Below are 20,584 nucleotides of genomic sequence, written 5' to 3'. Positions count from 1 at the left end.
TGACAAAAATATTCTGGAGTTAGATTGTGATGATGGTGGCACAATGCTATCAACTTACTGAAAATCGTAAAAATTAGTTATCAGTGATACCTCTTTGGACATTAAAAGATTATCACTCCCAAACCAGAAAGCAAGCACGCATGCATCCTCTATATTATTTAATTTTCTCCAACAGAACCTTGTATCCTTTTCAGATTTTGGACCCCAAATCATCGTTGACATTTATACACTGCTTAATCACTGAATAAGTCTTTAGTCACATTAATATCCACAATATCTCTCTGTGAGGAAGTGGGGTTCTTTATTTCCGCTGCTTTTCCAGTAAACAGTTTCTCTCAATTTTGATATTCAATTCACTTACTGGTAATTTTTTATTCTGGGGGAAGAAAGTTGCCTCACAGTATTTTGCTCCTAATATGTTTTCTTTATGCAGCATGGCTGAAATTTTTCTCGCTAAATAATTGTCCATTTATGTAATTGATGAGGTTGGTGGTAGTGAAAACAAGTATAATTAATATTCTTAGTAAATTGGCAAGTTGTAATTGAATTTCCAGGAAGTTCTATGCCCCATGTGGCCTAGCCACGTGTCCCTCAGGTGGAGTTGGGGCAGGAGGACTGGTTGAAGCTCTCTCTGCCAGCCAGCCTTCAGCCTGTCCTAGGAGAAGGGTCAGCCATTGCCCACAAAATCAGCCTCTTTCCTCACGTGGAGCCGTCTCCTGCCTTGTTCTGACAGAGAACGTCGTAGGACCTGCGCTTGCAAAGTTCTAGCATTCCCTTCCCCCACCACTGCTCTTGGCACACAAGTTACATAATCATCGGTTGACGTATTCGTATTTCAAAGCATCATTCTATTTGGCCAAAACTCAGGCTTTATTAAGTGATGCTAAATACATGTAATGCTTTTCCTTCCTTTTTTCCCCCCCCCTAAAATTCCCTTATATATTCTCATGCTCAGAAACCTGATGGACGGATAACAGGGGAAGAATTGCGACATATTCTGAATTGCCTGGTTGTAAAAATAAGTGATTCAGAATTCAAAGAACTAATGCACACGCTTGACCCTGGGTGCACGGGCTGGGTCAGCGCCAGCACGTTCATGGAGCTGCTTGAGGAGACCCCTAAGGTGAGCGTTACCATGACTTCATGTCTGCTTTTCTGTTTATGGCGGGAAATTAAAGCATGCTTAGGGAAATAAAAGATGCAGGTGAAAGGTGGTTTAAATAAATGAGTGACTTCACTTTTTCAGCTGAGTTAATTTTTATCTTAAGCAAGAGTTAAGTGTTTAAAAGTTGTTTGATTTCAACTTTTAGTTTCTAAACCTCATGAAAAGATGATCTTTGGCATTTCTGAAAACCTTTCCTTGAATGACGGCACCTTTATGTGCCAGATGTAACTTCTTTTCACAGCCCTTCAGTCGCCCTGCTCTTGCAATAAAAAATAAAAATAAATAAAAAACCTGCTTATTGCCTCTAGTGACCAACACTTGCTTTTTGTTTTTGTTTCTTTGGGATGAAAAGTTGATAGTTTTATCATTAGAAATACTTCTATACCTTCAATAGCAATTAGCATTTACATTTTTTAAGAACTTTAAAAAAATCAGCTCAGTTTCAGATAATGCACTCAATAGGCATTAACAGACTCTTGTTGAAATGTTTGTTAAAGACTTTCTTTACCAGGTACAGATTAGCTTTTCGTTAATACTATAATTTCCCTAATGCCCACCTTGTGCACATCCGAAACCGTTGTCATTCGGTCCTTCTTCAGCTCTGACTCAAAAGTGGGTCCCAGGGCTCTTTTCACATGCAGAAACCAACCACTGCAACTTCTCCAGAATTCTGCTGTGGGACAGACCCTGTGTTAGCTCTCGTAAATCATTACCTCTGACTGTCACATCCTCCCTGCATGTAGCCATCTTACTTTCTTTAAAAGCAAAAATATAGACACTGAAGCAATCTGCTCTCCACGTGGCCAGCAATGTGATCTTTGTTACCATCAATCAGATCCTGGCAGCCTCAGTGCTCAAACCCTCCAGTGGCTTTGGGACCCGTAGGACAAAGCAGAACTTCCCAATGTGGTTGATGAGGTACCATGTGGTCCAGCCCTGCTGCCCCTCACAGGGTCTCCTCGCCACCACCAGTCAGGTCCTCAGGCTCCCCTCAGGCTCCCTCCGCCAACCTTGGCACCTGCAGCTCCTGCCAGGATTCCCTTCCTGCTCCTTGTGTCCAGGGAGGCCCTTCTCCAGCTCTCATTGCACCAGCGCCTCCCAGGCTCCCCGCCCCCCACACCTCTGATGACCCCTGTCTTGCAGTCATTAACCTCACATCTGTGGCAGTCACTGGGTCACACTTTTGTCATTCTGTGTTTTCACTGCCATCGTACCTGCAGGGCAGAGCCCTCTGCCAGGCACACTCACAAAGCAATTTGTTGAGTGAATAATTAACATTAACAAATGTATTAGAAAGATTAGAACACAGTGGTTTGCAAATAGAAGGAAATTAAAATCACCACTAAGTCTAACACTAAGGAATTGTTACCCACTCATACTTTGTTGTGTAAACTTAGAAGCCCTTATACCTGCGCACACAGACTATTTTTTGCAGCTTTATTGAGGTATAATTGATATATAAAAACTGCATGTATTTAACACACACAATCTGATGAGCTGGAGATATACTTTCGTATATGATACCTGTTTTATTTTAAAATGAGATCATATAATTGATGACTTTTTAGTCTGTTGTCATGTATTAACTTCTTGCTGACATTTAGTGTCAGTAAAGACCCTGGTGTAGAATATTAGAAGACACAGAGTGTTTGTTCCCTGCTCTTGTAAGCTGGGTGTTCATTTTTCCTCCTTTTATAAATTTTGCTATAATGAATATTGCAGGGCCTGCTTGTTTTATATCACCCCATGATGATTTCTGTAGTATAAATTTCTAGAAATGGGATTACTGGGCCAAATAATGTGTTTATTATTTTTTAAGTTATTTTAATCATTTTAAAAGAGAATATATGTATGGAAGTACAAAGCACGAAATCTGCAGAAGCGAATACGGTGGAAGTGAGTTTTCCCCAGCTGCTTCCCAGACGCAGTCACCGCCACTCTAGAGTCTGCAGATTGTCGGCCTGTCTAATGTTACCCCTTGTCCACTCGGGCAGTGTGCTTCCGTTATTTCTGCCCTTCTGACAGGCAAAAGTGTCATTTTTCTTTCACTTTGCTTTTATTAATTTCTAGGTGATAAATTTTTTTCATGTTTATAATACTCTTTTCAATAAGCACAAGTTAAATTTTATTATCCCCATTTTCAGGTGGGAATTAGGTGGGCAGACACGCTTACTCAAGGTCTACAGCTATCGGCCATCAGGGGCAACGCTGACAGTCCAAGTCCATCTGCCTCCAAAGCCCCTGCTGCCTGTATGAGTGCTTTCTAGTTACATGTCTTCTCTTTCCCAACCAGCTAAGCAGAACGTCCTCCTGTAAAGACACCAAGGCGCCTCTCCTCCTGGCGTGGGACTCAGTAAGTAACCCTTTCCTACGTGGCCTCAGGGTGCTAGCCGCCCTGCCCAGGTTACACACGTGCAGCTTGGTAAATGTGTTTGTTTTTTATGTTAGGTGGAAGAAATTGTTCATGACTCGATTAGTAAGAATCTACAAGCTTTCTACAATATGCTACGGTCACATGACCTCGGAGACACGGGGCTCATTGGGAGAAATAAATTCAGGAAAATCATGCGCATATTCTGCCCATTTTTAACAACCGAACATCTGGTAAAGTAAGTTTTTTGGTGACAACTCATGCCACATTTTCCATAAAGTCTGTCTTACAATTTGAAATCTTTTTCTGTGTATTTTTGCAGTGTTACTAGGTCATACTGATAACAGCTACTATTGGTTGAGTCCATACTAACCCCTGGACCTTGGCTGAGAGTCTGGTGTGTGCTCTATGATTCAGTCCTCAGCACAAGCATAGAAGGCAGCTGTTACAACTCCTTTTCGTGGACAAGGAAATGGAGGCCCGGAAAGTTAAACAGCTGCTCAGAGTCATGCAGGTGGAGGCAGCGGAGCCCGGTTCCCTCTCTGGTCTCCATGCCTCGGGTGCTCTTAATCGTGACACTGTTTTACCTCCCAGGGTGTCTGGCCATGATCAGCCATCCCATAAGCAGTGACTTGAATTACATTTTTGTTTCAGTTAGTTTAAAGCTTAATTTGTGGTGGACGAGCTGCAGCTGGAAGGGGACAGGGATATTAGGAGAAAGAAGAGAGCAGTGTCCCGAAGGCCCCATGGGTCTCCCGCCTGGTGTCCCTTTCACGCCCCACGTGGAGGGGCACGCCCATTGGGGCGGTCCCTCTCTGCAGATGTCACTCTGCAGGAGACGGTGAAGGGGAGGAACGGCCGGACCCGAGGCCGCGGGACGGGCAGGGTCAGGCAGGGTCGGGCAGGCAGGACTGTCTGCTCCGCACTGAGGAGCTGGCTCCATCCGGCGGGCAGGGTTGTCCTCTACGCCTGAGAGCCACCTGCAGGGCTTTGGAAAGCCCAGTGCCCGTGCCCCATCCCCAGGCTGGGCCAGGTGCCGCTGCGCTGCCGTGGTTGAGAAGCAGAGCCGCAGGGGACCGGAGCCTGGCACGTGGCTCCTGTGAGGGGAGCAGATGTCCTACGGGGAAAGGAAAAGGAAGGGGCTCGAAAGGAGGGCGTGGCAGAGGACAGCAGCAGGGCACAGCTACTTTGGGGTGGGTTTGGGCAGTAGAAGGACAGCTCTGGTGACTCTGGACGCGGAGGGTGATGGCAGAGGAGGTGATGGAGCAGGGGCTGCTCGAGTAGGCAGCTGGGAGGCAGTGCCGCTGGCGGTTAGGGAACGCAGGAGGAGTAAGCCAGTTGGGGTGAAAACACCAGAGAAAGACTCCAGAAGGACGCGGGGCTCAGAGAGGAGCCTGGGTGGAGATGAGACTCCAGGATCCTCATCATACCGACAGTGTGTTCCTTCCCTAAACAAGCACTTGTCTGGGGTAGACGGTAGCCTGTCTGGGGTGAGAGGGCCTCGGGTAGGACCTGGCAGAATGCCACCGGATAGCCAGGGCCCCGGCTGGTCAGGGTGACAGGACAGAACGACAGTGCCTGAGGCAAAGGGGGAGGAAGTCCCAGGGAGCAGGAGGAGGCCAGCGAGGTCACACTTGGCAGAGGAAGCAGGTGGGCTGAGCGGGGAGCGGGGCTGGGAGGGGTGGGGCCAGCAGGTGCCTGCGATGCTGATGCTCCTGTGGGGCGGGAGAACACAGTGCTGAGAAGGGACTCCCCTGCTTCACAGGCATGCTTTGCGCTTGTCCGTGGGCTGGGAGGAGAAATTAATGGAAAGCCAGAGACTAGAACCAGAATCTGGGGAGAAAAAGCAGACAGAGCCGGGACAAGAAGGAGACCGGGAGGGGCTAACAAAGGAGCCCCGCCCTCAGGACTTCTCCTTTCTCAGGGCTGGGGAGGCCAGATCATCCACTGAGGGGGAGGTTGGAGGTGGAAGAGGGAGCCTGAGAAACTGTTAAAGTTGGGAGCAACTTCCCTAGGGCAAGAGAAGAGAACCTCTTGGGGTCTCTGTTTACTTGTCCATAAAAAGGAAGCTGTCACCCAGACTTCAGGCATTTGTGTTCTACCTTAGTACATTTTATTTTCTTTATATCAACCCCTCTTTTCCTGAATTATATTAATTTGTTAAAAACAAACAAACAAACAAACAGCCTTTTCTCATCACCGTACACGTAAAAACAGCATCACTTGCTATAAAGAGGTTACCCTAGACTGGGTATCATGAAAACAGTATGATTAAATCCTGATGAGATGTCTCTGCCAAAGGCTCTGAGCACAAGACTTGCCATCACTTTGTTCAAATGTAGGTTAAGAAGTAAAAAAAAAAAAAAAAACTACATTAGGTATCACTTGAAGTAGAAGAAATGCAAATTTGCAAACACATAAAAAGATAGAGCAAGAAGGTGGAGAAATTGCTCCTCTCACGTGTGCAGGTGGAAGTGTGAGTGATAAAGCCTCTTTGGAAATCAGTTTGGTGTAACAAGAACCCACCTCCCGCCTCCCTGCCCACCCCCCTGCCCCACAAATGGAGCGACACTTTGTCTCTGTGGTTCTTCCAGAAATAGATGTCATGAGCACACTTGGAGGTCCAGGATGTGTTTGGAGCACAGCCAGGGGCACGGAGTGGGATGGGGTGAGAAGGGAGCGGGGGTGAGGCCAAGCTTCTGGCCCCAGCACCTGGGTACTCAGATTACCCTGTGAGATGGGGGAGGCTGTGGGAGGAACAGATTCAGCGGTGAACATCAGAAATTCTGTTTTGGACACGTTAACTTGGAGGGGAGATTGGTGACACGTCAGCACACAGTGGCTGGTCACTCCGTTCACCGCCTTCTCCACCCTGCCCCCACCTCCCAGTTACTCTCCACCTGTCACCCAGCTCCATTTTCATGGCTCTTGTTTGTCAAAGCTGTAAAGTGCAGGGACTTTGTCTGTTCATCCCGAAGCCCGGTACCTCGGGGCGGAGCAGTGCCCGGCTTGTGGACAGGGAGGGCTTCTTAAGTGTCAAGTGAGGGTGTGAATGAATGCACTTTGGTGGGCTGGACGGGTAGGCAATTAGATATTTGAGATGCAAGCCTCTCTTTTCTGTTCCCCCTTGTGTAGCCAGTCTTTGTCTAAACCACAAAGATAATCACCCTGCTTGAAGCACTTGGATGTCCTCTTGCCATTAGGAAAATACCCTGAAGCTTTAGCAGAGAGTGGCTTCCCAGCCCTTCAGGATCCTCGAACCTCTCCGGAGCTTGGGCTCTGCTGCCGGACTGCCTGGGTTCCAATCCTGGCTCAGCCCTTAACTAGCTGTGAACTTGGGTAAGGTACTTAACCACTCTGAGAGTTGCGGTAAGGATCAAATGAGATCAAATAGGCACAAAGCCTTTCCCAAGCCCACAGCAAGCTCTGAATAAACGTTTGCTGCGGCTGGTCCTGCAGGGCTCAGCTTGGCTGGGCTGAACCGCTTCCTATTTCTTGAAAGCACCGAGCTCTCTGTTGCCTCTGGGCTCTTGGATGATCTGTTCCCTTGGTTGGAGTGAACAGTTTCCCGGTCCCCTGAAGCTCCACGAGGGGGGCATCGCTCTGCTCCGCTCACCATTGTAGCGATGAGGTGCAGGGCTCATCACCTCGCAGCAGCAGCGTTTCCTGCCGCAGTTAGGACCGTTGCCAGTGCTTACTGAGCGAAGGATGGTTTCCGAGCTCGTGCTCTGACTCCTGGCTCCACGTGTGTCACCCTGATACCGTGGTACTGCTGTCACAGCCACAGAGGGCTGAGCACATGCACACACAGCATGCCGGCCCGGTGCTAAGACCTTTCGGTCCATCCTTGCATGTAATTTTTACCGTAATCCTCTGAGGCAGGGACTTTTATTATGTGTGAGGACACTGAAGCCTCAAAGGGGTGACGTGCCCCAGCCCAGTGTTTCTTACCCTTTGATGCTCTTAAAGGTTACTGAGGACCTTAAAGAGTTTTTGTTGCTTGGAGTATTGTGTCAGTCCTTACTGTGTTAGAAGTTAAAACGGAGACGTTGAACCTTTGCTGCCGCATGTGAGAGCGGACTCACTGCTTGTGTTCCTGTCGGCTCAGGGGAACCTTTGGGGTTTCAAGATAACGATTCATCGGATGATGACGAGGTTAGAGACTATAGCAGCTGTAGCCAAAGGTAGCTAGTCAGGAGCTAGTGAAACGCTGTAAAGAAGGTCAGCTAATATGTTTGAGTCAGATGACAAAGTCATTTACAGGTATGGTCTACCCGCAGGATGGGAGTCAGAGACAGACTAAGCCAGGTTCACCCTGCGTAATTTTATCGGCATGTCCAGCTCCTTTAGTTAGTAATGTCTAGTCCAAATTCATACGTATATCAGACAGGCCGTCATATATATGACAGTGCTTCACTGATTGTCTTTTCCTTTGTGTGAGAAGAAGTGAAGGTAAAGAAGTCAGTTTCTATTTAGATCCCACGACAGTGACGTATCTTCACTTTGCTCTGACAGTCTTCACTTCAGTGAAGTTTCTTTCCCTTATCACTTCCTTGTGTGATGGCAGCAAGAGAGCGCCCTTTAAATGGCCTTCAATAGAAACAATGTGAAAAAAAGGAACTGAGTTAATCTCTGAAAACTCACTGTAGCTCCTCGTGTGTGCCCCGCACGTTCCCGCAGCCCTAGGGCGTGTTAGAACCCAGTCTACACGTGCACGCGCTCTGGTGGTCGTCGGAGTGTGGACAGTCACATGGCACGTAGCCTCCAAAAGGTCCGCTATACATGCTCGAGAGACTTGGGGTGGGACAGATGAAGGATGCCTAGTATTCATGTGAAAAGAGTTGCGTCCTCACTGTGCCCTGAAAGTGTCCACAGACCCGTCCCCGTGAACGGCCACCTTCTCTTAGGTCCGAGAGCTGGTTCCGGGGCTCACACCCGCACCTACTGTGTGCTACAGCCTTGTGCATTGTAACGAATCTGTGGGATTTTGTCTGGGGCCTCAGGCTTGACCAAGTTTGCAACACTGAGCACACGCAATGTTTATGATGAGAAAAATATTAACAAGCAAAATGTTGAAAAAGAAAGCAAGTCTGCATAATAGTGGTTTCCTATGTTTTTCTCAAATATTTGCACACTCCAAATTCCAATAAAAGACTTCCATAATTCCATACCCAAATTTCCAGTTAAATTTTTTCTTTATTCTACGTTTGTTAGATCTTTATTGCAGTATTCTTACAGACAATAAACCATATACTTAAATGACACGCTCTGAGGAACTCCATCATGTGTGTAGATCCATGAACCCATCACAAGCTGTCAGTCAAGATACTGAACTTTTTCATCACCCCCAAAAGGCTCCTATGGCCTTTGGCAGTTCACCTCTCCCGCCCACCTAGCAGCCATGTCATACAGATGACTACGTTTTCTAGGATGTGATAGAAATGAAAGCGTACGAACTGTTCTCTTTTCTGTCGGGCTTTATTCATCAAGCGTAATGACATAGAGATTCACGCCCATTGTTACGTGCATCCTCGGTTGGTTCTTGTTCGTGACTGAGTCACATTCTGTTGTGTGGCCTTACCCCACTTTGTGGATCCATTCACCCGTCGTGGACATTTGGTTTATTTCATTTTTGCTATTACAAATAATGCTGTGCATATTGTACCAGTCTTTGTGTGGACATACATTTTTATTTCTGTTTGGTAAGTGCCTAGGGGTGGAGTGGCTGGCTCCTCCGGTGAGTGTGTGTTCAATGGCCAAACTGTCTTCCAAAGTGGCTGCACCATTTTGCTTCCCACCAGTGATGGCGGGGAGTTGTAGTTACATCCTTGCCAACACGTAGTTGGGTCAGTCTTCTTTTAGCCATTCTAACGGATGTTTTCTAATTATTTAAAAAATTCAGACTCTGCAGTAAGTTTCAGGATGTTGCTTCAGGAAGAATCCTTTACAAGAAGCTCTTGGCGTGCATAGGAATTAATGGCCCGCCCACTGCCTCTCCAGTGCTCGTTCCAAAGGATCAGCTGTTCAATGAACATTTTCAAAAAGAGGAACAGCAACAGCCGGATCCTTCTGAGAGGTAAACGAAGGCAAAAACACAAGCGTGTATGAAAACCACGGTGCCTGTTGCAGGATGGGTGGTTAGTAAATATTTGTTGACTAAATGAGTATTTAAATATTTTATGATTTAAATAAGAAACATGGCTAACTAGAAATACAGTGATTAGAGTCAGGGAATTTTAGAGCAAGCAGAGATCTTAGGAATTACTGAATTGACCTATGAATTCTAGAAATGATAGCCCTGAGGTCTGAGAGGCTTGGGGACTCGCCTCGGGTTACCCACAAACTTAGTGGTCGTCCTGGGGGAAGGACCCAGGACCTCCACCTCCCAGTGAACCCGTCTGCCACTCAGCTGTCACATACCTGCGTTCACACTTATGCTTTTCCAGAAACCTAGATTCCTTACCACCGTTTAATATTTATTGCAAAATACACCCCTTAAACTGGTTAGCAGTTTCTAACATGAATGATAGAATTTAAGTATAAATGATTGCCAAATTGAATTGTAACAATAAAACATACTTGGGAAATCTATTAAAAATGGGGCTGATGAATATTCTAAGAGCCCTTCCTCATTTTGAAAAACAAAGGCTTCGTCTAATGAAAAGATATTATTTTAATTTGCTTCTTCATAACTTATGGTAAATCCATAAGGAAGACAGACTTCACTTTGTCACATCCCTTTAAAAAAGTTCTTAAGTCTAGAGCAATGGGAATCTTTTAATGCTGTGCTAATGAAATTTGAATATCTGGGCATTTTAGTGTAGCTGCTTTATAAATGGGCAGAAAGAAGGTGTTTTAAGGGAAAGGTTAAACATTCTGTGACGAGCTATGTCTGCGTCCTAAAACCAGTGAAAGAAGTAATAGCAATTAAGCATCTCATAAATGTGGGCGTTCCTGGGGAGCTCTTGAAAGTTGACAGAAGCAGCAGGAAAGGAGAAGTCCGTTCTCCAGGACCATCTCACCGCTGTCGAAATGGGCTCCCGAGACTGCTGGAGAAAGAGGAAATCGTTATCGTTCAATTACACACACGTTCTCACACTCCCACACACAGCGCATAGAGTCTGCCTTTTATGAATTAAGTTGATTTTATGAATCCACTTGGACTAATCGTGGACTTCCCTTCCTTCCCATGGCTCTTTGATGACCTCTGTGATCCAGTTACCGTGAAACGGCCTGATTAATTTAAAGCTTATTAACAGGCTCTGACTTCTCATTTTCCCAGTTCACAAAAATATCCTTTTCCAGCCATGTCTGCCCAGCCACACGCCATATACGGCCAGTTCAGCGCACAGCCGAAAACCTTAGCGTAGGGATGAGGGCATCTGCTTCCCTGGAGCCCCCCACCCTGGCCTGCCGCCACAACGAGAGCTTGCTTACCTGGCGCGGTCCTGCAGACCTGGCTCTGAACCCACAAGCCCTGCGCTGTAATAGGCCCCCAGGTCACTCCACCCACCTGAGCAGCTGTTCCCTCAGTTGTGAAAAGGGGCTGGTAACCCCTTGTTGTCCTGGGCTGGCTCATGAATGGGGGAGGTCTGTAGGAAGCGCTCTGCTGGATCTGAGTGCCTGCTTGTGATTTTAGAACCAAGCACGCTGAGAGTAAAAGCGCCGTGACCAAGAACATGACCAAGGATGAAGTTATTGAAAAACTCAAAGCCTGTGTACAGCAGCAGGACCCAGCATTCAGAAAACGATTTCTTGACTTCAGCAAGGAGCCCAATGGCAAAGTTAATGTGCAAGACTTCAAGAAGGTAAGAGAATGGGCCTCCCTGTGTTTCTGGGTTTCCTCTTTTCCTGAAGAAGTCAGTTGCGTTACTGTCCTAACGTGCTCTAGGCGATAGGCAGCAAGTTTCTTCAGTGAGGGTTTATTCCAGGGCAAGGCAGATTCATTCCTGGGCATCTTTCAACAGTTTAAAAGGATTCTTCTGGCCAAAAATGTCTTTGGCACCTTTCTTCAGAGAATGCTTTTGATGTGGATATGGCTGGCTTACGATAGTTAAACTTTCAAAACACGACAGCACTGATGCTTTCTTTGGCTGTCCGTGGGGGCCTGGCTCCGTGTGCACGGCGGGGCAGCCTGGGGAGGCGAGTGAAAGCTGCTCAGGCCCCCATCCCTGCCAGCCCGGACTTCCCATGATGCTGTGATGACAGAGCTGTGGTTTGTTCCTCGAGAAAGTGGGAACAAACCTGGCAGTGAAAGTGGGAAGCTCGGAGTACTGATTTGCATGTGCTTATGGGAACCGGTGAGGTTCTGCCAGAAAGGACTCTGAAAGGTTCTACATAGATTTCTGAGGAATTAATTTAAATCATTGCATAAAGTTCCTATTATGATCCCTCCAGCTAATCATTTTCAGCTATTTTTTTAAGGGAAACATAGCAGCGTCCGTGTGGACAAATTTAGAAGGCGGTGGAATATATTTCCAAGAAGAGAATGATTGTATCAGTAGCAGCTGTTTATCTGGTGCCTGCCCCCAGGCCAGGCGCTGCAGTAGGCGCTTCCTGGATCTCATTTCCCAGCCTCCTGACAGTGGCATCTTGGAGGGTGGGTGGAGGGGGGAGCAGGCGAGAGGCAGAGATGGGATTAGACAGCCATCCAAACAGTCCAGACCTCCCCTCCCCAAACAGAACAAACACGGAGGGTCTGATGCTGTGTGAGCACATGGGGCGTGGTGAGGAGGCCGGATTCCAGAAAGACTTATGGAGAGGGGATAACGTGTAGCGGAGAGGAGAGGTCCAAGGGTGGTTCCTAGATTTCTGGTCTGGGGACCAGGTGGCTGTGTGATCATTAGTCATTGCTAACTCTGATGAGAAAGCAACTTTATGGTGCTAAACGGGTGGGTATCATTGAACCTCCCAGGGCACCTGGTCTTAGATTCTAAGCCCCGGGTCTCCTGGCACCAGCTCTGACCCCTGATGCATGACAGCCTCCAGTGACCCCAGTGCTCAGCCGTCTTGATTCACAGAGTCAGTTCGGGTTCACAGGAAACGAGGCATCAAGCAGAGGGGGAAGCGGCTGCCTCAGAGAAGGGCTTTAGGTGGCAGCTGAGCTGGGACTGGCACCCAGGACTCTGAGGACAGCTTCTTACCTGAGGACACCCTTAGGTCCATCAGCTGAGCTGAAGCTCCTCCCATCTTAGCTTCCTCTGCCATCGATAAGCCAGTGTCTCCTGCATTCACATCGCAGACCGCTTTCCTGAAACTTCAGTCTCAGGCACCCCCTGCCTGCTGGACCTCCCCACGTGGGGTCTGAGAGATGCTGGTCTCCTCACCAAGGCCGCCTGGACAGCGCCGCTCCAGTCTCAGGGCACCCTGTCTTCCAGCTGTTCAGGGCTGACGCCCGGCGTCCTCCTTGACTGTCCTCTCTCTCTCACACCCGCATCCAGTTCATCACTCAAGCCTGTCGGCCCCCTTGCGATTGTCCCTGATGTGACGATCGTCCCCCAGCCCCTCTCCTGGCTATCGCGGCTGCCTCCTCAGCGCTCTCCCTGCTCCTGCCATGCCCTCTGCAGCTGAGTCATAACCCAGCAGCCCGGGTGACCCGCCAATAAATTGGTGACAGGACCCTCCAGTGGCTCCTCGTCTCGCTCAAATAAAAACCAGAGTCCTAGGAAGGCCTGGAAGGCCCCGCATGACCCAGCCACCCATCACCTCTCTGCCTCCACCTCTGACCACCCTCCCCTTGCTCCGCATGCTCCAGCCGCACCAGCCTCCTGCTCTTCCTCAGACACAGACCTGCTTGGCATAGGCTGTGCCCCCAACCTGGAGCAGTCCCTCCGATGCCCATGTGGGTGGCCCCTCACCTCCTGCAAGTCTCGGTCCAACCGCGCCTCCTCCGCCGAGGCGAGCCTGGCACTCCCTCGGCATACGCACCTGCCCCGACGCCCATCTCCTTTTCTCTGCTTTCTTTTTCACGGTGTTATCACTGACTGCCACCACATTGTACTTACAGTCTGTGTGCTCATTTCTTTATTGTTTGTTCGCTCATCTTCCTCCACTAAACATGTGCTCGCAAGGTAGACATTTTTCTCTTCTGGACTGTGATGCATCCCAAGTGCTTGGCACATAGTAGGGCTCTGTTTGCTGAATGATTGGATGAACTTTGAGAGTAACTAGGATCCCCCGTGGAGCCCTGACGCCACCAGCGGAGGGAGGGAAGCAGATGTTTCAGAAGCCCACTGGGATCCCTAGACATGCAGCCGGCCCCCACACCCGTCTGTGGCAGAGCCCCGCACCCCTCGCAGCCGTCACATGTTTCAGGCATAAAGAAAGGGGAAAGGGAAGGGCAAAAGGCTTGAGCCAGATAAGTCTTTCTTTTTTAAAGGGCTTTTTTGGAAGCTCCTCCCAGGAGCTTCCGCTTACATTTTGTTAACCAGGATTGTGTTATATGGCCATACTGATAGGGAAGGATGGGAAACAGTATAAATATAAATACGAATGTGTACGTATACAACGTTTTTTGGCTGGGTACATTGCTACCTCCAGAAAAGCAAGGTTCTGTTCCTGTGGGAGAAGGAGAGAGTAGATACGAGGCAGGCAAACACGACAGCCTGCCATCCTCTCTCTTGGTAAACGTTTTGAGGGTGCCTGTTACAGGCTCGGTGTAGGACTAAGCCACATGGGGAACATGAATAAAGCAGAAATTTCATTGCTTAAGACCAGTGACCCAGAGGGAAACGCAAAATGACTAAAGGCCCAAGGACACATAAGTCAAGATTAGTCTAACTGAGTAATTAGGCTAATTGAGCTGTTCCATCCATCAGGAGGTTGAGGGCTGCTTCACAATCCCAGTTCCCCACCATCGGCTGCTCCTGGTGGGCAGCTGTTATTCTTCAGCCTCAGTAAATACACAGAACATTGTTTAGCTCACTGTTACTCTTAGTCCCAGTTCTGGGGTCCCTGCGGGGGCCCCTGGAGACAGACATAGGCGGCAGAGCTCATCAGCAAACTCACACAGGGCCCCCGAGATGTGGATTAGGGAAGCAGGAGTCTGCGACAGCCCAACCCGGTGTCCCAGATTCTTAGAGCCTCGGCTCCTTGCTGCTGCACCTGCTTGAAGGCAAGGACATCTCACCCTGCTTAGTCGGAGGTGAGCCTTCCTCCTTCCTCCCGGTGGAGCACCTTGTGCCCTTTGGGCACTGGTCTCGCTCACATATCTGGGGAGTTGGCACCCTCCCCACCCACACCATCAATTCCTTATCACACACAGTCTTACCCGCCTGGGGACAGGGACCTCGATGTAAAGCAAGCCCACAGATACCCTCGAGCATCTCACAGCCGCTCCTAACAGCTTCCTCCTCTTGCAGATGCTTTAAGGGGGTGACCAGCTATGTGTCTGAGGTCCCGCACATCAACTTTGTTGATTGGAGCTCCACACAACCATCACAAGTCTATATTTATTTCTCCGTCTTCCAGCAACAACTCCATGGCAGAGGCCCAAGCGGGACTGTCTTGGCATCTGGCTGTGCCCAAGCTGGCCAGTTCCTGCCCCGTGTCGGGCAGGAGCAGTTGCAGGCCCTCGGTGTCAACTGACCACACCTCTAGGGCTTGGTTTTAGCCTTTGTGTTCTCAGGGCCTTCCTCCCAGGCGGGCCTTTGCCCCCTGCGTACCACAGTCTGGGGGCCTGCATCTTGCTTTTAAGTTTTCCGTTTAGGTCTTTAGACTCCAGCCCTGAACAGTTCCAGAGGTCAGAAGGGGAAGCCAGCCGCACTTTGAGCGTGTCCCCTCACATCTCCAGTTTTGCCACTTTAGTGCCACACCACCAGTGAACACTCCGCTGGAGTGGCTGGCCGTTTGCCTGGCCCAAACCTGTTTCTCGGTCCAAAGTCCACTCCCAGAATCATCAGCTGTTCCCAGGAAGAATGCAACTGCATAGCCTCAATTCGCCTCTGAAGGGTCGGTCTTTCCGATCTTGGAATTCTAGTCCCTTCAAACCTCGTGGCTTCCGCAGCTTTCTGGTGCCTTTTTATTATCTTTAATTGTTGTCTTTGGGAGTATTTGCCGTCTATGAACTGCTCCGTCCTCCCCAAAAGCAGAAGTTGAGGCCTGTCAGTTTTGTCTTTTCAAAGTAACAACTTTGTTTGTTATTTTTCTTTGTGTATTTGTTTCATATTTCTGTATTTCTGCTGTTACCGCCATTATTTTCTTCCTCCTCCCGGGTGGGGATTTGATTTGATTTTCTTTTTCTCATCTCCTGAGACAGAATGTTGGGCCGCTGCTCCTCAGCTTTTGCCTCTCTAAGGCATGAGCTGATGGCTCCACTGTCCCCAGGGGGCAGGCGTGGCCATGTCATGCAGGTTTCAGTAGATCCCATTTTCATTGTCATTTAGTTCAAAATGTTTTATAATTTCCCTTGTGATTTCTTCTTCTGTCTAATGATTTGTTGTTTAGTTTCCACACAACTGGGATTTTCTAGTTTACCTTGTATTGTTGATTTTAAAGTTGATTCCATTGTGATTAGAGAGTAGATCTTAAAGCCTAAGTGACTTTCATTGATCCTTTGAAATATACCGAGGCTTGGATTATGGCCTGATACAGAGACAATTTTGGTAAATGTTCCAGAAGCAGTTGAAAAGAATGTGCCCTCATCATGGACCTTTAATTTTCTAAGTGTGTCAATTAGTTTGATCTTATTAATTGTGTTTTTCAGAACTTCTGTATCCTTATCAGATTTTTGCCCGCTCATCCCATTAGCTAGTGAGAGAAGTGTGTTGAGGTCTCCCATCTGATTGTGGTCTTGTCTAGTGAGATCCCTTTTAATTCTATTGATTATTGTTTTAGTCACTTTGAAGCTAAATTATTGGGTACATGTAGACTTAGAATTGCTGAAACTTCCCGTGGTTGTCTCCTTTATCATTATGACATGACTCTCTTGACACAGAGTAATGCTACTTGCCTTCAAGTCTTCTTTTGTCTGATAATAGTTGCTTCTGCATTCTTTTGGCTCATGTTAGCATAGTATATCCTCTTCTGTCCTTTTACATTGAACTTTCTGGGTGCTTATATTTGAAGTAACTTTCATATGGACAGCATATAGCTGATTTTTAAAAGCTAGAATGTGACAGTCTCAGTCTTCTACTTGGAATACTCAGTCCATTTCATATTCAGTTACTGGTATAGCTGATTTTATATCTAACATCTTGCTATTTTTTTCTATTTGACCCAGCTGTCTCATGCATCTTTTCCTGTCCTTTCTTGCCTTCTTTTTGATTAACTATTTCTATCACTCCATTTTCCCCTGTGTCAGCTTTTTGGGGAATACGTTCTCCTGTCAGTCTTTAGAGGCTGCCCTGGAGATTGTGACACGCATCATTGTCATCTTATATGTAGTTAAATATAACTCCTTCTATCTACTGCTAGAATAAAAATACTTCACTTTCATTCACCCCTTCCTCTCTTTCACGCTGTTGTCATCATGCAGTTAAATTTCGCATCTGCACTAAAGCCCACAAGACACTATTTTGTGTGGTAAGCAAGCCGTCGTGTGCCTCCACATTTACCCGTGCTGTTGTCCTGGCCACCTTACCTTTTTGTGTGCCTGCACCTGGGCTCATTTTCATTCTGCCCACAGACCTGCCTTTTGTCCTCCTTTGATGTAAATGTCCTGGTGACCAGCTCTCTGACTTTCCATAGTTTATCAGGGTTCCTTAGATTTAACCTCACGCCCTCCTTCTGTCAAGGACCCCATCAGGGATCCCACATCACATTTAGTCATCATGTCTCCTTAGGCTCCTCCTGGCTGTGAGTTTCTCAGACTTTCCCTGTTTTTGGCGACCTGACAGCTCTGAGGGGTACTGGTGAGATATTTGTAGAATGTCCCTCTGTTGGGACTGCTCTGATGTGTTCCCCATGATTAGACTGGGGCAACATTTGAGGGAGGAAGACCACAGTGAAGTGCCCTTCTATACATCACATCAGGAATGTGCCGTCAGCCTGACTTACACCCTGATGTTGACCCTGATTCCCTGGCCGAGGTGTGTTTTTAGGCTTCTCCACTATGAACTTAATCTTTTTTTCCTCTCTTTTGCACGCTCTGCTCTTTGGAAAAAAGTCACTACATGCAGCCCACATGTAAGGAGTGGGGAATGCTCATGTGCCACCTCTGTAAGGGCAGAGCATCCACACAAGTTACTCGGAACCCTTCTACCTGGAAGAGTTGTCTCTTCTCTTCCACCTGCTGATTTGTTCAGTTATTTGCTTGTATCAAATGGACTCCTGCCTTGTTATCCTGTAAGTGTCTTTATAATCCTTAATAAGGTTTCATTTTCACTCCTGATATTGGTCAACTTTTAATCTTTTCTCTTTGTTTCTTGAATAGTCTGCCTAGAGACGTATCGCTTTTATTGCTGTTTTTATCACATAAGCTGTGGTTTCACTGATTTTTCACATGATTGGTCCGTATTTTATTTCATTGCTTTCTGCTTCTACCTCTGTTATTTCTTTTCTCCTTCTTATTTACTCCCACTTTCTTTGTAATTTTCCCTGATGCACAGGGGATTTTTCTTGGAGTGGAGTTCCTGGGGTTAAAATCCAGGAAAGCGTACCCAGCCCGGGACGGGGCCCCTCGGGGTTTCTCCTTCTCAAGATAATCCTCACTCAGGCTCCAACACTTTGTCAAAATCACCACTTGCCTGTTCCCACCAGTTTGTGGCCACAGTGGCTTCCGCTTCAGGGGAGCTGATCTTGGCTGTGATCCTGTGTCCATCCTCTGCCCCAGACTTCACATTTCTCTGGTGGTTCTAAGAGAAGTCGTTGATTTTCAGTTTGGTTTTTTTCTTGTTGGAAGATGGAAGTGATGACTTAAAAGCTCTTTACATGTTGAAACTGAAAGAAGAATTTTGCTCTTACTTTTGAAAGATATTTTAGCTGGGAATAGTGTTTTAGGTTGGCAGTGTCTTCTAGCATTTGAAAGCTATCATTCTGTTGTCTCTGGCTTCTGTCTGTTCTGTTGTTAAACAAACCAGCCGTCTTACTGTCGCATGTTTGTATGGAATGTCTTTTTTTTTTTTTTTTTTGTCTTTAGCAGCTTCTAAGGGTTTCCTCTTTGTCCTTGGCGCTCAGCGGTCTTACTGGGTGTGGCTAAGTGTGCCTTACTTTATATGCATCCTGCTGGGCTTCACGGTTCTTCTTGGATCTGTAAGTTGTGTTTGAACAGAAATTTTTGTGAAAAATTCTCAGACATTATTCCTTCTCCTTTTACTTATACCCCGTTTTCTCGATTCCTCTTGGACTCCAGTCATGTGTGTTAGGCCTGGTCACAGTACCCACTTATCTCCTTCATTCTGTGATGCATTTCCCATCATTTCTCTCTCAGTGCTTCAGTCCTGTCTTCCAGTTCATTAATCCTCTGTTCCACTTTTTTCCAATCTCCTTTCCTTTGCTAAGCAGGTAGATCAGGGACTGATGACCTTAAGCCAGTTAGGGACTGAGTTGACTTGGGGCTGGAGTGCAGTTTTTCAAGGCCCCGTTTGCCTTTTTTTTTAAATTTTAGTGGAATTACTGGGGATTGAACCCAGGACCTCATGCATGCTGAGGACGTGCTCTACCACTGAGCTATACTCCCCCTCTCTGGCTTTTTTTTTAAACTCCTGTTTCTAGAGGGTAGTCTTTAAAGTTTTTAACTCAGAGCCTGGTTATTCTCTGAGCCATAACCCCTGAGAAATCCTGAACTCTATCTAACCTTAGTTTCCTCAGGACCACAACAAGGTGACCAAAAAAAAAAAAAAAAACCTTTAGCTTTTCTTAAACTTTCTGCCTTGATTCTTAGTCTTCAGCCCCATGTGGCTTCCAAATTCAGCAAATATCTTGAGGAGAAAACTGGCTCAGTGCCAGGCTCAGTTCTCTGTTTTCCCTTCTCACCAGGAACCTGACTATTCAAGTCTCTGACTTTGGTCCCTGTGGCCCCACGAGCTTATCACGGGCTCTACCTGTTTCCCTGTCCGCTGGTAGCAACTGCCTGCCTGGGCCTCAGCCCCGATGATGAGCCCTCACCCTGCTCCCGGAATGGGTGCGTGACCCACTTCCCGTCCTTCTCTCAGGTTTGTGTCGCTTTGAGGCCTGGTTGTATTGGCAGCTCTCTCTACTTCAGACAGATGTTTTGCTGTTTTGCTGTGTTTTCCCTGACTTTTCTGTTTGTTCGCAGTGGAAGCAAAGGTCTGCAAGCTGAACAGCAACCCTTCCCTTTTTGATGGGCATTCACTTCTTTTTCTCTTTTTCTTCCTCTTTAAACAATTGTTCTTTACGTATCTCTACATATTAATGCCTCCATCTTCACGGGGTGGATTCCCAGGAGTAGGATGGCTTGGTTGAAGATAATATATACTTTTATTTTAACACATGTTGTCTGTGTGCTTTTTTTTAAATCCACTGTAGCATTTCGTATTTGTAACAGCTGTGTATGAGAGTGTCTTTTTCTCTAACCCCTGTTATATAGCATTATAGCTCTTTTTAATTTTTGCTGGTCTGATAGTTTTAAAGTGATAGCTCAGTTTAACTTTAATTTGCATTTATTTCCCTGACTACTAGTGAATGCATGGGCTGGGGTTTTTTTGGGGTTTTTTTTTTTTTTTTGCCATTAAGAGTTGTTCTTCTGTGATTTGCCTATTCACATCCTTTGCCTGCTGTGACTTATAAGAGATATTTGTTTACTGTAGACATTGTTATTTATCCCTGTCCTCATGAGAAGCCCAGGGCTCCCACTCCACCCCCATCCTCTAGATTGTTGCCCTGGGACTCTCTCCCCCCGAGGCTCTGTATCTCTCTCCCTCCAGCCCCAGCCTCTACTCCCGGCTGCCCCAGCTCTTCGCTGACCCTTTCCCTTTTGCATCAGCTCCAGCCTGCTTCTCTCCCAGGGGCACTGCTTCCTGCAGCCCTGCCCTCCTCCCCAAGATGTACGTGCTACAAGGTCAGCTATCTGCCCCTTTCATTCTTTGCCCTGTCCCCAGCATCTAAAACAGGACCCAGCGCAAAAGAAGTGCTCCATATTTTTGGAACAA

At 47.3% G+C, this 20,584-nt stretch overlaps 1 protein-coding gene across 1 annotated transcript in view; it reads left to right on the top strand.

The window, feature by feature from the left end:
* Nucleotides 1–20,584, top strand: part of EFCAB6 (EF-hand calcium binding domain 6) — a 207,698-nt gene that overhangs the window by 98,271 nt on the left and 88,843 nt on the right. The window contains exons 13-17 of the mRNA XM_010960181.3: nt 956–1,123; nt 3,459–3,518; nt 3,614–3,774; nt 9,439–9,612; nt 11,176–11,344. Of these exons, the coding sequence (XP_010958483.2) occupies nt 956–1,123; nt 3,459–3,518; nt 3,614–3,774; nt 9,439–9,612; nt 11,176–11,344 (732 nt within the window). The remainder of the gene's footprint in view (nt 1–955; nt 1,124–3,458; nt 3,519–3,613; nt 3,775–9,438; nt 9,613–11,175; nt 11,345–20,584) is intronic.

The sequence above is a fragment of the Camelus bactrianus genome, chromosome 12 (assembly GCF_048773025.1).
Source record: "Camelus bactrianus isolate YW-2024 breed Bactrian camel chromosome 12, ASM4877302v1, whole genome shotgun sequence".
Lineage (NCBI taxonomy): Eukaryota > Metazoa > Chordata > Mammalia > Artiodactyla > Camelidae > Camelus > Camelus bactrianus.
The sequence above is the reverse complement of the archived record's forward strand: the minus strand, read 5'-3'. Positions and strand labels throughout refer to the sequence as shown.